Source organism: Jaculus jaculus, chromosome 1, assembly GCF_020740685.1.
Source record: "Jaculus jaculus isolate mJacJac1 chromosome 1, mJacJac1.mat.Y.cur, whole genome shotgun sequence".
Classification (NCBI taxonomy): domain Eukaryota; kingdom Metazoa; phylum Chordata; class Mammalia; order Rodentia; family Dipodidae; genus Jaculus; species Jaculus jaculus.
In genome coordinates this window covers 214,955,245-214,973,355 of record NC_059102.1, presented here as the reverse complement: position 1 = coordinate 214,973,355, position 18,111 = coordinate 214,955,245, and the positions used below count along the sequence as shown (strand labels likewise).

The 18,111-nt window shown below is 38.9% G+C and overlaps 1 protein-coding gene across 1 annotated transcript in view; it reads left to right on the top strand.

The window, feature by feature from the left end:
* The window catches only part of F11 (coagulation factor XI), a 34,716-nt gene extending 27,445 nt beyond the window's left edge, over positions 1 to 7,271 (top strand). The window contains exons 7-14 of the mRNA XM_004666371.1: positions 327 to 436; positions 540 to 702; positions 790 to 896; positions 3,160 to 3,328; positions 4,730 to 4,905; positions 5,846 to 5,941; positions 6,730 to 6,869; positions 7,110 to 7,271. Of these exons, the coding sequence (XP_004666428.1) occupies positions 327 to 436; positions 540 to 702; positions 790 to 896; positions 3,160 to 3,328; positions 4,730 to 4,905; positions 5,846 to 5,941; positions 6,730 to 6,869; positions 7,110 to 7,271 (1,123 nt within the window). The remainder of the gene's footprint in view (positions 1 to 326; positions 437 to 539; positions 703 to 789; positions 897 to 3,159; positions 3,329 to 4,729; positions 4,906 to 5,845; positions 5,942 to 6,729; positions 6,870 to 7,109) is intronic.
* Positions 7,272 to 18,111: the final 10,840 nt, after the last annotated feature.

The window sequence follows — 18,111 nt, the reverse complement described above, 5'->3', positions numbered from 1 at the left end:
GGACCAGAGTTGGGGTGATGGAGAAGTGTTCAGATTGAGATATACCATCACAGACAAGCAATGATGTATACAGTATACAGTATAATGTGGGCTGTGAAGGGAAGAACTGGTGATATCTTGAGATAGTTAGTATAAGAAAAGATGGAGAAGACCAAAAGAGTTCATGAAGAGAAGACATAAGGGGAAGAGGTGCATGCTAGACATCACCAGGAGAATTTTCAACTGGCAGTGGAAAGAAGTCTTACCCTCTAGTGTCTCTAGCAAATAGCTGGTAACTACATTGTACCTGCTTGATTTGTACATCCTCTTTTTTTTTTTTTTGTTAGACATCTGTGTCTTCTTAAAACATCTCAAAGTGGATTACCAAGTACACGCATTAAAAAGAACCACACCCTTTCTGGTTTTAGTCTCCAAACCTGCAGGCACAGTGTCCCAGGTAAACAAAGAACATTCTTTCCTCTCCTTGATATTAGAAATTCTGGAGACATTGATGAATACCCAGGTTATGTTTCATATCTGACATGTCATTTGTTGCCTAGTATTCTGCCATTCTTCCTTTTACCGTGACACTGACTTCTTGGGAGAAGAATTGGACATTATTGATGTGAAAGGTCATGAAGCCTGCCAGAAAATGTGCACCAATGCCATTCGCTGTCAGTTCTTTACCTATTCCCCACCTCAAGAATCTTGCAGTGAAAGAAAGTAGGACAAATTAAAGGTTCAGTAGATGTGTCTGTTCTGGCCCTGCAAAAATGCGTTATTCTTATACAATCTTGTTTTCAACTGTAGAGGCAAATGTTACTTAAAACTTTCTTCAAATGGATCTCCAACTAAAATACTTCATGGAAGAGGAGGCATCTCTGGATACACATTAAGGTTATGCAAAATGGAGAATGGTGAGTACTTGAGAAAACACTGTTGAAGGAGTTATTCTGAAGTGAGTGTGTCAGGACCAAGATAATGAATGATAGCCATAGAGGGGGTTGGGAAGGATGGTATAAGCCTGGTATTCAGGGACTTGGGAGGCTCAGGCAGAAGAATCATGAGTTCAAGGCCAAGCTGAACTTCATAGCAAAATCATCTCAAAAACAAGAACAACAATAGACATAGAAGAGAGAAAAAGTATAAATAAAACTTCGCATTTTTTATTGAAGTTTTCAATAAAGCAATCAAAAATTCAATAAAAATGAGCAAAAGTTTTTTTTAATGTAGCAATTTTCTATTGTTTTTATTTCTTTCATCCAAGCTAACCATGCTTTAAACACATACATTGATTCTTGATGAGATTATATATTGCCTTGAAGAATTAAATATATACTTTAATTTAAGTCATTTATACAAAAGACAACTCATGGTGGCTCAGATTCAGGCAGTACTCACAGGCCAGATTCGTCTTTTAATATTTTATTTTTATTTATTTATTTGACAGAGAAAGAAGGGGGGGAGAGAGAGAGAGAATGGGTGCAACAGAGCTTCCAGCACTGCAATAGGACTCCAGAAGTGTGTGCCCCCTTGTGCATCTAGCTAACATGGGTCCTGGGGAATAGAACCTGGGTCCTTTGGCTTTTCAGACAAATGCCTTAACTGCTAAGCCATCCCTCCAGCCCAGGCCAGATTCTTTTTGTCAAGGCCAAAATTTTTTCTTGTTATCCTCTATGATTGAAATGTCAACAAGGGTCATAGTTAATCAAATTATTCATTTTATTCTCATGTTGTCTTTCAATGGAACCTAAATTATCATCATATGTTCAAAAAGTTATGTATTTATTCAAGTATTCTGGCCTGGCTCTGTTTTCAGGGCCTGCCATTCATTTGGATTCCCTGAAAATACTCTGCAGACTTAATGAATATTGGGGAAAGTTACAGAAAAACCTCATTAATTTATAAGAATGAGTCTGGAAATAAAAAATTTTCTAGAGTATATGAAGCCTATAATACCTAAATTTATAGTGAAATCAGCTCAGCACTATTTCCATCCCAGTGGCTAATTTCCCAGTACAGAAATAACAGTTTATGGGCAAAGGAATAGTTCTCTGGGACAGAATCCAAACAGCAAAGGACATGGAACAAATACTTCTAAGTTACCATAAAAACTATTTATTTACATTGATACATATTTTAGACTACTTTTGCTTAACACCTAATTTTATTATGGTTTACAAAATATGGTGCACCTGAAATTTCCTGATAGCTCTATAAATATACACTCTATTTACCGTACCAAGAAGGTAAATGGATCCATAACCTCTGAGAGCACATTTCATAGAACTATGAGTGCTGTATTGTTTCATAGGACCTTTGAATGCTATATTTTGCCAAAACTGTCTTAACCAGAAAATGATGCCTTCTTAGAGTTTAGAGGGGCTCAATGGGAATCTTTGGATGACTGAAGCCTCTTCAGAAAGTTTACTCAGCTAAGTTATATTTCATATGCTCTCCATGTTTCTTATGATGCATTTACTGAAAACAAGGAGCATTCTGGGGAATAGAAGAGACACTTAGCAAAATTTTTTATGGCAAAGTAGACAGGATTTAAAAACTGGGAACTAGAATTGACACCTTGATAAAATTAAATCTCATTTCCCAGTCCTTCCTCTGCATAACATTCTGTGGCCTGTCAAGGTTAGAGAACATATCAGCTGTAGATTGATAGCTTCAGGAGAAAGTGAGAAAGAAAAGGAAACTGCATTTGTTTGTAGCACACCTTCTTTGGTGTAGCTCTCACCCCATTCAGCTATTTTAGCCAGTACAAGTTTACCTTCTGAGTTCACTGAGACAGCTAGGTTTTCCTGCACTGTTTTAGATGAAATGACATTCTGATATGACAGGGAGTGGATACCGAGGTGCTTGTCATGCTCAATACTGTTGTTGTTCCTAATAACATGTAACTTTGAAGATACCTAGCAGTGCTACTAAAAGAGGCATTTCCTAACACCAAATGCAACATTGAGGGGTGTGTTGTCAGCCTTTCATTTAAACTGAGAAACAAAATACAGTGAACATTAAGACATGTGTGTAATTGTTATCTAACTAGGTCTTTATTGTTCTTTGCTGCTACTTATGTTACCAAAGCTCTGCTTTCCCGCCACTTCTCTACTTGTAGACTGAGGGGTTTCCAGAAATTCTCCAGTGAGTGCTCCTCTCGTTCTTCTGTTGTAGAGTGTACAACTAGAATAAAGCCCAGAATTGTTGGAGGGACTGCATCTGTTCGTGGTGAGTGGCCATGGCAGGTAACTCTGCACATCACCTCGCCCACTCAGAGACACCTGTGCGGGGGCTCCATCATCGGGAACCAGTGGATCCTGACAGCCGCTCACTGTTTTGATGAGTTAGTATGCCTACTCTTGTTAGTAGCTCACCATCTCACTCATGGATGAAGTCTGTTACTACCATATTAGTTAATTTTTATAACTTTCTACCTGTGAATTATTCTGTTGGTTAAATTATTATTTTTTTTTCCTCTGGGGAGAGAGGCAACAAAAAATGTGCAAGAAGGTGGCTATTTGGACACTATTTCACTTTCCATCTTTTCATTATTTATTTACTCAATTACTTACACATTTATTGTGTGTGTGTGTGTGCATGTGCATGCACACACATGTGCATACAGGTATGCACATGTGCATGCATGTTTGTATGTTATGAGAGTGCTTGCCACTTATGTGCAAGCATGGAGATCAGAGGACAACTTCAAGGTTGGTCCTCACCTTCTACCTCATTTGAGGCAGCATTTTCCTCTCTGGATTCTCACTCTGCTGTTGTAGTGCTTTGCTGCACTGGCCATGAGCTTCCAAGAAATTACCCTGTCTTTAGCCTTCATCTAATTTTTGGAGTGCTGAAATTACAACTATCAGAGTGCTGGGATGGCAGAAGGCCCTCAGGGACAGCTTTTGACTTGGGGCCTAAGGATGCAGCTAGGGTCCTCCAGGCTTAGTAGTAATGAGCACTTTATCCACTGAGCCATCTTCCCAGCCCTCGACTTTCCTATTTAGAAGCTAAGACATCCTCAAGGCTTTCTGTTGCTCACTATGAGTACTTCGATGTCTTGAACCCAAAACTAAATTCATAAAGTTCCCTCTTCCTCTGCCTCAAAATAGAGAAATATTTCATTATAGATGATCAAATGAGATTCTTTAGTTAAGTCACTTTCAATAGTGGCCAGACACAAACATCCCAGCTGGGGCTTTTGTGTATTGCAGGAAATTTTAGCTGAACTTATTCCCCTTCATTACTGTTAGTGTCTCCTGAGTTATCTCCAGACATGCAGATGTGTGTGTGTGGATGTGTGTGTTTTGTAGGTTGTAGTTTTTGTAAGCATGTTGATTACTCACATAACTCAATGGCTACATTTGAGATCAATAGCCCCAGTGAACTTTCATATATGGCAAAGTCAGAAAGTCCACATAAATTTCTCAGGGTCACAGTTAGTCAATGTCATGGTTGAGACTAAATCCCAATTCACTTCATGAGTTTGTGTGTGCAAGTAATGGACAGACCATTCATTTAATGTAATTAATATAAAGCCAATGTTAATCTATTACTTTCCTTGTGGAAAGAATATGTGACTTAAATTTTTTAGGACAAAATTTACTTCATTCCATGTAAAGGCATAACTTTGGCAGAAAAATATAAATAGTTATACTACTCAGATAAATAGTTATGAAACTCAAAATGTTTGGGAATTACTTAGTAACAACTTATCTTTCCCCATCTATTATATGCTCCTTAGGGTAGAAACACCTAAAATTCTACGTGTCTATAGTGGCATTATAAATCAATCAGAAATTAATGAAACTACTGCTTTCTTTGGAGTTCAAAAAATAATAGTTCATGATCAATATAAAATGGCAGAAAGTGGGTATGATATTGCCTTGTTGAGACTGGAATCTACTATTAATTACACAGGTATGTAGAATTTTAAGTGGAAAATTATCTTTTATGATGTCCTAGATAAAATGCTACACACTGAAAAATCCATGGCCTGACTGTCAATCTTTTTTTTAATTTAATTTAATTTTATTTTATTTTATTTTATTTAATTTAATTTTATTTTATTTTATTTGGTTTGTTTTAGCAAGACAGTAAGGGTCTGGGAAGCTGGTCTTTCACTCTGTTAAAGTTGATACTCTTGCCTGACAGCTGGGTCACATAGGCTTCTTCAGGTACACAGAATGATGGGATTTTATAGTATACTACAATATTAAAGATAATTTAGGTTAATATTTCCTTTTACTGACAAAAGAATTGAAGACTGTGAAATGATTAAGCAAATCTTACAGGATAATAATCCTAAGTAGAATAAAAGCTAATGGTATGAGAAATAGCTTTTCTCTTCAACTTACAGTGTATAATGTAGAATGCTGAACATGAAAGGTGAAAAATATGAGAATTAGCAAAATAAATATAACAAACTTAGATAACACAAATAATGACATGTGAAATGAAAGTCCTCTGGGAAAGGGAATGTATTTTGTTTCTGTGTCAGACTTTCTTCACACAGTATCTGACTTAATCACCTTGGGAGGAGAAAAGTAAATTTTGTCTCATGGTTTCAGAAGGTTCAGTTGAAGGTTGGTGGGCTCCATTGTTTCTGGGCCTGTGGTGAAGGGTGGGGAGACAAAGTGCTCACCTCATACCTTGGGAAGGAGAGAGGGAGGGAGGGAAAGAGAGAGAGAGAGAGGTCCCAAGACCTTCAAAGGTACACTCTCAATGACCTAACCTCCTCCTGTCAGCCCCAACTCCTGAAGGTTCCACCACTGATTGGAGGCCATGCCTTCACCACCCAGTCTTCTGGAGGACATTTATGCATAGTGGCAGAAAACTAACTCTGGTTCTTAACATTTAGATTCTCAACGGCCTATATGCTTACCTTCCAAAGGAGACAGAAATGTGATGCATACTGAATGTTGGGTAACTGGCTGGGGATACAGAGAATTACAAGGTAAATAACGGCTGTCTCCCAATGCTGCATCCTGAAATCAAGGGCCATAGTTTGAACATGATCTTTGCTTCTCTGTGCAGTCACACACAACACAAGGCTAGTAAAAGCAGCACTGCTCACTTGAAGGAAAACATGTAATAAAGAAGGAAAGAGGGCTGGAGAGATGGCTTAGCGGTTAAGCGCTTGCCTGTGAAGCCTAAGGACCCCGGTTCCAGGCTCAGTTCCCCAGGTCCCACGTTAGCCAGATGCACAAGGGGGTGCACGCGTCTGGAGTTCGTTTGCAGAGGCTGGAAGCCCTGGCACGCCCATTCTCTCTCTCTCCCTCTATCTGTCTTTCTCTCTGTGTCTGTAGCTCTCAAATGAATAAATAAAAAATTTTAAAAACAAAGAAGGAAAGAGAAAAACATCATCTAAGGGAGGCTGATACCATATAGTTTGATTGGAAATTTTAAATATCATTAAGCCTCTCAATAAACTGTTTTTATTGAAGTTTAACATGAGACATAGCACTTGCTAATGAAAGTCGCAGCTTGTTGCCCAATTGTTTCATCTGGGAAGTAATTCTGCAGTGTATAATTAATTCTAAATTTAATTTATATTACTAAACTAATACACACACCATTAGGAATAATGTCTTCTTTACATTCGGACCTTATACAAAATTCTATGAGACAAGCCTAATATGCTTATATTTCAAAAATTTATAAGTAAAATTTTGATTTTAAATAGATTTATTTGCATACACGCACACACATATGATTATTACACTAAAAACAAATCTTTTCCAGACAAAATACAAAATACTCTCCAGAAAGCCAAGATTCCTTTGGTATCAAATGAAGAATGCCAGACAAGGTACAGAGGGCATAAAATAACAAATAAGATGATCTGTGCAGGATATAAAGAAGGAGGGAAGGATGCGTGTAAGGTAATACACTTTTCTCAATCACTGAAATGTGATTAAAATGGGATATTAATGTATTCTTTAATAGCATAGGCCTTTATATTCAGAAAAAGAAAGTCAAAATGCACAGACTGGACCTACAATCAGATTCTTTAAAGATTGTGGGTGGGCCAGACAGAATTTTAGTCACTGGAAATAAAATGTATTTATATGGGAACTGTCTGAAGCAATCTGTGTACATTTTCTTTTCTCCCCCATTAATAGGGAGATTCAGGGGGTCCCTTGTCCTGTAAATACAATGAAGTCTGGCACTTGGTGGGCATCACAAGCTGGGGTGAAGGCTGTGGTCAAAGGGAGCGGCCAGGCATTTACACCAATGTGGACAAGTATGTGGACTGGATTTTGGAGAAAACTCAAGCAGTGTAGAAGAGTTGACTGTTGCAGTTTTAGTATCCTGAAGGACAAACTAGTTTACTCACTGGAAGAGGGCTTACTGTCATTGGAAAGCCATCCTGTTTTCTCTACAGTAACAAATATAACAAGTTTTATGTTTGTAAGGAAATATTAAAAGAAAATAAACTGTCATTTTCAAAATTCCTATTCTGTAGCTATAGCTTGTTTTCTTGCATCCAGCTTCTTGCCTTTGATCATGATTTTTCTTAGCCAAACAAATGATGTAAGGGGATATTTCTGAAGATTCAAATATGACAGATATTCCAGAAAAGTATCAAGTTATAGCATGTATTAGCCTTGATAGTCTCTGTGAAAACCACCTGAAATAGTTTGAAGGACAAAAGATTTATTTCACCTTGCATTGTCAGATGTCGCCTATGATCTGGTCACCTGACTTCATTGTATTAGGCTGAGGTGAAGCAGAGCATCCTGGTAGCTGGTATCTGGTGGAGGACACTGCTCTCCTATGGTGGTCAGCAAGAAGAGAGAGATAGAGGAGAGGAGGTCAAGGGGCAAGACTCTCCCTTTATGGGTGTGCTGTTAGTGACTGACTCCTTTCTGCTGAGTCTCCCTCTTCTCAAAATAGCCTCAATAGCTGGGGATCAAACCTTCACACATTAGCCTTTTGGGGACATATCATGTTCAAACCACAGGATCAAGTAAGACTGCTAAGGAAACCACCATATAATCATGTGTTAAATAAGGACTGGAAACCTGAGGAAATCAAATTAAGGAGTGTTGTCATCAATTTGCAAGAATCTTTTTTTTCTCTGACCATGCTTTGCTTCTTGTGTCAAGGAAAAATTTGACTGAATTCAATAACAAGTTTACAGAAAAATCTGAGTTCTTGTCTTTTCATCGTGTTTGGGTGTAAGTGCAAGTGTGTATGTACATTTATGTGTGTAATTGCAGTTGCGTGTGTATGTTTGTGAGTGTAAGTTCAGGTGCACATTCATGTTTATGGGTGTACATACATGTGTTTGTGTGCATGTTTATGGGTATAAGTGTAGGTGTGTGTAGGTGCAAGTGTATGCTCATGTTTATGGGTGTAAGTGCAGGTGTGTATGCATGTTTATGGGTGTCAGTATAGATGTGTGTGTCACAGTGCAGGAAAACATCTTTCAATGGTCTTCTCATTTAAGGTACAGTCTCTCCTTCACTCCTGTGTTTCTCAGGTTATTTTGCTTGCAACCTTCCAGTAATTCTCTTGTCTCAGCCTCTGTTCTATTTTGAATTTTAAAGTAATTAGTTAATTCACTTGCATGTGTGTGTGCACACACTTGCACCAGGGCTTCTTTGCCAACACAAATGAAAACCAGAAGCTTATGCCACTTTCTCTGTTCAGCTTACTTGAATACCTTGGACCTGGGCAAGCAGACTTGCAAGCACCTTTCATTGCCTTGCCTTTCTCCCAGCCCCTAAATGTATCTTCTTGCTACAGACACGCTAGTATTACAACATCTATCTTTTAGGTGGGTTCTGTGGATTCAAACTCACATCAATCACACTAATGTATCAAGCCCTTAACCCACTGAGCCATCTACTCAGCTCTCATTTTGTTTTTAATTTAATTTATTAGTTTTCTTTTCAGCAAATACAGGCAGTTTGGTACCATTGTTTAGGCTCATCTATGATCTACCCCCTCCCACTGGACCCTCCTTATTGATGTAAATGGGTCGTGCATTGTGGAGTTAGCCCCCAGTTATTGCTATGATAAATGTCTCTACAAATCATGACCCAACATGTGACTCTGACATTCTTTCCACCCCCTCTTCTGCAAAATTTCCCTGAGCCATGTTGGGTTCATTTTTGGTCTGCTTCAGTGCTGAGGTGCTGGGGGCCTCTGAGGCTCTGGCTCATTGATTTGATAGGAGTTGATTTTTCTCTGTGTTGGTCTCCTTCTCCTTTGTGCTGGTATCCTGTTCACAGGAAAACATCACCCTTGCTTGTTTCGCCAATTGTCCTTAGTTTCAGTCGGGCCCCTTTTGAGGTATGTTGGGGCAGCTCTCTCCTTAGGATCTGCATCTATCTGAAAAAGAGAAGGAGATTCTCCAACGAAGAGTAAGCTAGCACCTGGAAAACTGAGATAACACTTTTTTGATAGACAGTTTGATAGGTGTAGGCCCTCTTGTACCCCATGATTGATGGTAGCTTGATATTGTAGAGTGGGCTTCTGTTTGGGTATGGTTGTGACTTGTTTCCCAGCTCCAGCTATGGGTCTAGTACCACTGAGGGGATCAGTTAGCCAAATCAAGAGCAGTTGGTTCCTCACCATGGCTGTGTGCCACTATTGCACTTGTGTGGGCATCACATCAGGTTATTTGTTGCTAATTAGGTTAGACAATGAGTTGCTTGGACAGACATTGGTCATTTCCCCCAGTCTCCCATGTAGCACCTTCTGGCACTAGACACGCTGACTATCTGGGGACTGACTCTCTCCTGGCTTCCAGCCATGTCATTCCATTTTACGTGTCAGCTGCGTATGGAGTCTTCAGCAATAGGGTCTTACCACTGGCCTTTGGTGGGTTATCAAGTACTCTGACAGAAGTCTGTCATTGTTTTAGGAAACCTTATAGGTTTCTCTGATCAAAAGCTCATTGTGGATGGTAGCCCCAAGCTGGAAGTGGGGGTTACAGGTCAGTGTCCACTAAGAAATTGAGGAAAAACATAACTAATATACAAGAGTTAGAGAGCAGAGAGATAGAGGGAAGAGGGGGAGAGGGAGGGAGGGAAGATGTAGAAGATTTAGGTTAGTCTTGAACCTACCCTCTCCAGTGTCTTGTGGTTCAGGTGTTTCCTGTAAGGGTCTAGTGAAGGTTCAGCCATTTGGTCTGTCTTTTAGGAAATAGAACTTTATGGTACCATTGCGGTTTGGGTCCAGATTACTGTTTTCCACCCTTTGATTTCCTCCCCGCCCTCCCATCCATCCTATTGTCTAGTCCATGAGGTGCTTGCTGGGTATGTAAGGTATCTTGGGTAGATTCAGGTTAGGTGTTGTAGATGAGTGAAACTATGTGTCGATTTTTTTTTTTTTTTTCTGTGATTGGGTAAGTTCGCTGAGAATGATCTGTTCCAGGTTCAACCATTTTTCCTCAAATTTCTTTGTGTCATTTTTTCTTACTGCTGTATAGAATTCCATTGTGTAGATATACCACATCTTTGTTATCCATTCTTCTAATGATGGACATCTGGGTTGATTCGAGCTTTTAGCTATTATGAATTGAGCTGCTACAAACATGGTTGAGCAAATCTCTCTGGCCTTTGGTTAAAGGTTTTAGGGTAGATGCCCAGTAAGGGTATAACTGGGTCTGTTGGTATTTATATAGTCAGCTTTTTCAGGAGTCTCCATATTGCTTTCCAAAGTAGTTGTACCATCCTGCATTCCCACCAACAGTGAATGAGTATCCCTGCTTCTCCACATCCTCGCCAGCATTTATTTTCATTTGACTTTTTGATGTTGGCTATCCTTATTGGGATAAGGTGGAATCTCATAGTTGTTTTAATTTGCATTTCTCTGATGATTAGGGATGATGAACAAAAATCGGTAGCATTTCTGTATGCAAATGACAATGACACAGAAAAAGAAATAAAGGACATAGTCCCATTTTCAATAGCAAAAAAAAAAAATAAAATACCTTGGAATAACGTTAACCAAGGAAGTAAAAGATCTATACAAGAAAATATAAAAACTCTCAAAAAAGAAATTGAGGAGGACTTGAGAAGATGGAAAGACCTCCCATGCTCCTGGATAGGCAGAATTAACATTGTGAAGATGACAATCCTACCAAAGGCAATATATAGATTTAATGCAATTCCAATTAAAATCCCTACAGTGTTCTTCACAGAGATAGAAAAAAATGATCTCAAATTTCATATGGAAAGGCAGAAGGCCTCGCATATCCAAACATATCCTCAGCAAAAGAAATACCTCTGGTGGCATCACCATACCTGATCTAAAGCTATACTACAAAGCCATAGTAATAAAAACAGCATGGTACTGTCATAAAAACTGGAGTATAGACCAATGGAATAGACTTGAGGACCGGATTCTGGGTCAAGCAACTTGATATTCAACAAAGGCCCAAACAATATAGGCTGGAAAAAAGATAGCATCTTCAACAAATGCTACTGGACAAACTGGATAACCACATGCAGGAAACTAAAACTTGATCCACACATTTCACCATGCACTGCACTCAAATCCAAATGGATCAAAGACCTCAACTACTGGAAGAAAATTTAGGAAGTACTTTCCATGATATAGGAATGGAAAAAGACTTCCTGAACAAAACCCCAGTGGCTCAAGTTCTTAAACAGTCACTCAACCAATGGGATCATATGAAACTGACTAGTTTCTTTACAGACAAGCATATAATAAGCAAAGCCAATAGAATACCCACAGAATGGGAGAAAATATTTGCAGGTTATCCAACTGATAGAGGCCTTATTTCTAGAATTTACAAAGAACTCAAAAGTCTAAACAATAAGAAGACAAATACCCCACTCACAAAATGGGGCACAGAGTTGAACAGGCAATTCACAGAGGAAGAAATACAAATGACAAACACACACTTAAGAAAATGTTCAGCTCTCATTTTTAATATATGTTTCAGACCAACATGTGTAGCATACCTAAAATTGAATGACAATGAGAACTACAGAATTTCTAGACAGGATGGGTTTATGAGCAACAATTTACAATGAAGTAGTGCCTTGGAGACAAATCTTAAATTTGTACTTGCCTAAGAGTTATTTCTAAATAAATAATGTGCTGATTTGCAGCGTTTGTGGAAACAGGAGGTTCAGAGAACTAAGAGAAGCAAACTAAAACCTCATTTAGGCATCTGCCACTGTGAGCATGGATTTACAAAGAGCTAGGTAATGATACATTGGGCTGAAAATGATGTAAAATGCATTCTTACAGCAGGAACCAGGCAGCTGAACTTGGTAGAATCTGCAGCATTCTCAAAATGCTTCTTGTAATCTAATTCCTGGAGTGTTCTTTGTGTAAATATTTACTTGAATACTGTCCTAAAATAGTAAAACAGAATAGAGTCTGAACTGTTTTCAACCCGTGTTAATAGCTACAGAAAATGTCCAAAATGAAATATATTTTTAGAGAATATGATCATGCCTTAATGAGCTTTGGAGACTAGAGTTGGGTAAATAATCATCTCTTATTTCATGGTTTACTGTTTAGTTAACATGATTAACAAACTAAGATAATTACAGAAAATATGTAATTTCAAACTGAAGTAAACAGGGTGCACAGACTCCTGTGAGATGAGAAAGAAGAAAGATGTGTTGAACAAACTAGAGACAGGGACAAAAAAGAAACCACCCAAAGAAAAACAAAATCAACACCAGTAAAGATTAAAACCCAGCCAGGCCTGGTAGAGCACTCCTTTAATCCCAACACTCAGGAGGCAGAGGTAGGAGGATCACCATGAGTTTGAGGCCACCCTGAGACTACATACTGAATTCCAGGTCAGCCTGGGTTAGAGTGAGACACTACCTCAAAAAACAAAAATAAATCAATAAATAAAATAAAACTCAAACCTCCCATGCTCACAATGACTGATATGGCAGAAACAGGTGAAATCCAAAACTGCTTATAGATGAAAACTTTGATTGAAAATCCCTACATCTTCATGATTACAAAATACTGGCATATTATCTGTTATATTAATAATGCTTCTAAAAATATTTTTATGTATTTGAGAAAGACAAAGAGAGTATTGGTGTGCCATGACCTCTTGCTGCTGCAAATGAACTTCAGATGCATGCATCATTTTGTAAGTCTGGCTTTACTTGGATACTAGAGAATTGAATCTGGGAAGACAGGCTTTGTAAGCAGGTGCCTTTAACCACTGAGTAATCTCTCCAGCCCCAGAGTAATAATCTCGAGGCAACAGTTATCACACAACAACATTAGGTTGCAACTGCTGAAGAGATCTTTCTGTTCTTTTTGAGAAGTACTCATGAAAAACACACTTTTTATATATTTATCTTTGCATACCAACTTAGTTTTTAATTTATGTTTATTATTATTAGAGATGGACATACTTATTCTGCAAACAACACATGTTGGTACCATTCTTTCCCTCATTCCTGCCCCTTTGCTGAAGAGGCCTTCCTTGTTGGGAATGCAGGTCACATCCATGGGGACTGTGGGTCATGCATTCTGGGGGCAACAGTCAGTTAAGGGGCAGAGGCAATGTCTCCATCCATAATGTCCTAACTTGTAGCTCTAACAAACTTTCCACCCCCTTTTCCGCAAAGTTCCCTGAGCCATGCTGAGTGCATTTTAAGTCTACTTCAGTGATGGGGTCTTAGGAGCCTCTGGATCTCTGCTTTGGTAGGTATTGAGTGTCCTCCGTGTCTATCCCCTTCACCTCTGTGCTGACATCAGGTTAACCAAGAAAGTAGCACTCTTGCTCATTTCCACAATTCTTCCGTGGATTCAGCTGGAGCTGGGTGGAGTGTGCTGGGTCATTTATCTCCTCAGGTCCCACTCCCATCTGAAAAAGAGAAGCAGATTCTCCAATGGTGAGTGAAGTCAGCACAAATTAAATGGGGTAACCATTACTAATTTAGAGAAAATTTAAAGGATTTAGACCTTCTTATGGCCCAAGATTAGTGGGAGCTTGACATTGGAAAGCATCATTATCTGGATGTGATTCTGACTTGTTTTCCAGTTCCAGATATGGTTTCCTTTAAACTGACTAGATCTGTTAGCCAATCCAAGAGCAGTTGGTTACCCACCATGGCTATGTGCCACTATAGTACTTGTGGAGCATCAGATCAGGTTGTTTGCTCCTAAGTAGCTCAGACTTTGAGTTGCTCAGACAGGTGTTGGCCACTTTCCCCCGGTAACTCATGCACCACCTTCCAGCAGTAGATAGGCTAACTGTATAGGGACTGGCTCTCTTCTGGATTCCAACCAGGTCTCTCTATGGTCCGTGCTGACAGCATATGATGTCTTCGGTACTACGGTCTTACCATTAACCTCTGGTGATCTTACCATTAACCTCAAGTGATCTGACAGAAGTCTTGTTTGTTTTCAGAGATCTTGTAGGTCTTTCCAGTCAACAGCTCACTGTGGATGTTAACCACATTCTGGTATAAGGAATTATTGGCCAGTGCCAAGGAAAAAGAAAAAAAAAGAAAGACAGGAAAACATATAGGAACAGGAGAAATTTAAGGTTAGGTTTCATCTCACCCTGTCCAGGGCCCTTTGATTCAATTGTTCCCCCCTACGGTCCTATTGAGAGTTCAACCTTTTAGTCTAACTTGCAGGACATAGGTTTCTATGGTACCAGTTCAATTTGGGTTCAGTTTTGTGTCTCCCCCACTCCTTCCCCCCACCCAAACCCTACCATCTCTATCATCCAAATCTCAAGATGCATTCAGGTCTGTTAACAACTTTGGCTGATCCAGGTTAGGAAATGCATATGAGTGAGACCATGCGTTAATTGTCTTTTTGTGATTATGTGAGTTCACTTAATATGATTTGATCCAAGTTTGACCATTTTTCTCCAAATTTCATTGTATGATATTTTCTTATGCTGGGTAGGATTCCATCATGTAGATATACCACATTTTGGGTATCCATTCATCCAATGATGGGTTCCTGGGTTGATTCCAGTATTAGCTATTATGAACTGAGCAGCTATAAATATGGTTGAGGAAATATCCCTGAGCTGTGATGTGGAGCTTTTAGGGTAAATGTCCAGTTAGTAAGGGAATAAAAAGGTCTGTTGGTAAATCTATATTTATCCTTTTCAGCAGTCTCCATATTGATTTCCATGGTGGTTGTACCAGCTTACTGTCCCACCAACAGTGAATAAGTGTTCCCATTTCTCCACATCCTTGCTGACATTTGTTTTCATTTTATTTTTTAATGTTTGCTATTCTTCCTTGTGTAAGGTGGAATCTCATAGTTGTTTTAACTTACATTTCTCTATTGATCAGGGATGTTGAACATTTTTATAAAGTGTGTGTTAGTCATTTGTAATTCTTCCTCTGAGAACTCACTACTCTGCCCTTTGTCCAAATTTTGGAGAGTGTTATTTGATTTTTTTATTTAGATTTCAGAGTTCTTGATATGTGGTGGTTTGAATAGAATAGACAGCTCCCAATATATTCAGTTCTTTATTGTTTGTAGTTTGCATCTGCTGGCTACCTGGCTGGAGGCAATGTCACTGGGTGATCTTAAGGTGTGGTGGTGGGTTTCCTATTTCAATCTATATATATGCAAAGTGTGCCTAACTGTAGTTCCTGATGTGTGCTGTGGCTTTTGACCTTTAGGCTTGTGCTTTTCTCTGTCTGCTTGGACTTGTGAAGGGAGGCCATCTTCTTCTGCCATTATGGAACTTCCCCTGGATCTGTAAGCTCCAATAAATATCCCTTCCTCCACAACTGTGCCTGGTCTGGAAGTTCATCTCAGTGAACCTGAGTCTGTCTGCTACATGATAGGTTCTAGATATTAGGCTTCTCTCGGTGATCTCAGCTGATGACGATTTTCTACCATTCAGTGGATAATCTATTGGCTCTGCTTATGGTATGTTTGTCTGTGGGAAAGATTTTAGCTTCATTAGATCCTATTGGTTGAGTGCTTTTTAATTTCCTGGGCTACTGGGGTTTTGTTCAGGAAGTCTTTTCCCAGTCGTATATCATGGAGCATGCCTCCTATTTTTTCTTCCAGTAGTTGAAGAATTTCAGATTTTATATTGAGGTCTTTAATTTATTTATACTTGATATTTGTGTATGGAGAAATGAGTGCATCAAAGTTCATGTTTCTACATATGACCATCCAACTTGTCCAACACTATTTGTTGAAAATGCTGCCTCTTCTCAAGTCTACAATATTAGCACATTTTTCAAAGATCAAGGTCTGGGTTAGTTCTGTTTCATTGGTCTATGTTTCTGTTTTTATTCCAGTACCATGCCATTTTTGTCACTATGGCTTTATAATATAGTTTTAGATCAAGTATGGTAATACCTCCAGAAGTCTTTTTTTTTTTTTTCCCCTGAGGATATGTTTGTATTTCCAAGGCCTGGCCACAGCCCAGGTCTGAGTTCCCTGTGTGGTAAGTGTATAGGCAGGCATGGCTGTCTGGAGTGAGTTATCTAGACCCATTTCTCTCCCTTCCTACATCCCAGGTCTGAGTTCCCTGTGCAGTCAGTGTGAGGGTTGGAACAGCAGTCTGGAGTGAGTAAGCCAAGTCCTGCTGCCATTAAATATGAATTTCGAGATCTTTTTTTTTTTTTCAATCTTGGTGGAGAATGACACTGGTATTTTTTACTGGTATTGTGTTAAATCTGTATATTCTGTATATCTGTAGAATTGCCATTTTCACAATATTACTCCTACCTATCCAGGCACATGGGAGGTCTTTCCATCTTCTCAGTTACACCTCTATTTCTCTCTTGACATTTTTTATGTTTTTGTTATATAGGTCTTTCACATCCTTGGTTAGTGATATTTCAAGGTATTTAATTTTTTGTTGCTATTGAAAATAGAACAGTCTCGCTGATATCTTTCTCTATATACTTATTCTTTACATATAGAAAGGCTACTGAATTTGTGCATTGATTCTGTATACTGCCATTTTACTAAAGGAAATAATAACCTTTAGAAGTTTTGAGATTTTGGTCATTTCTGTACGGAACCATGTCAACTGCAAATAGGGCTAACTGGACTATTCTTCCCAATTTGAATCCATTTTATTTATTTCTCCTGTCTTGTTGCTTGGCCTAGTACTTCTAGTACGATGTTGAAGAGCAGTGCGAGAGTGGGCACCCCTGTCTGGTGCCTGATCTCTGTGGGAACTCCTTGAGTTTTCCCCATTAGGTATTATTTGGGCTTTGGGTGTGTGGTGGTTTGAATAGATGGCCCCCAATATATTCAGTTTTGTATTTGTTTGTAGTTTGCATCAGCAGCCACATGGCTAGAGGCAGTGTCACTGGGTGGATCTTAAGGTGTGGTGGTATGTTTCAGATTTCAATCTAAAGATATGCAAAGTGTGCCTAGCTGGAGTTCCTGAAGTGTGCTGTGTGGTTTTTGGCTTTTTGGCTTGGGCTTCTCTCTCTCTGGTTGGGCCCGTGAAGGCAGGCCAACTTCTTCTGCCATTATGGAACTTCCCCTGGATCTGTAAGCTTCAATAAATCCCTTCCTTCATAACTGTGCCTGGTCTGGAAATCCATCTCAGTGAACCTGAAGCTGTCTGCTACAGGGTGATTTATATATAGTCTTTATTCTGTTGAGATATAAACCCTCCATGCCTATTCTTTCCAGTGTTTTGATCATGTAGTGGTGTTGTATTTTGTCAAGGAGCTTCTCTGCATCAATTGAGATGATTATGTGATTCTTATGGTTAAGTTTGTTTATGTGGTGTATTATATTGACTGACTTATGTATGTTGAACCATCACTGCATTACTGGGATGAAGTCTACTTGGTCAAGATGGATAATCCTTGCGATGTGTTGTTGAATTTGGTTTCTGTGGATTTTGTTCAGGATCTTTGCATCTAAATTCATCATGGATATAGGCCTATAGTTTTCTTTTGTGGCTACATCTCTGTATGGTTTTGGTACTAGGGTGATGTTTACTCCATAAAAGGGAGAATTTCCTGGTCTCTGACTATGTGAAAAAAATTGAGAAAAATTGGTTACAATTCTTCAATGAAGGCGTGATAGAATTCACCTGAGAAGCTATTGGTCCTGGACTTTAATTTTTGAGAAGTTTCTGATTACCTTTTTAATCTTGATGGATATGATAGGTTTGTTAGGAGATTAATCTGCTCTGAA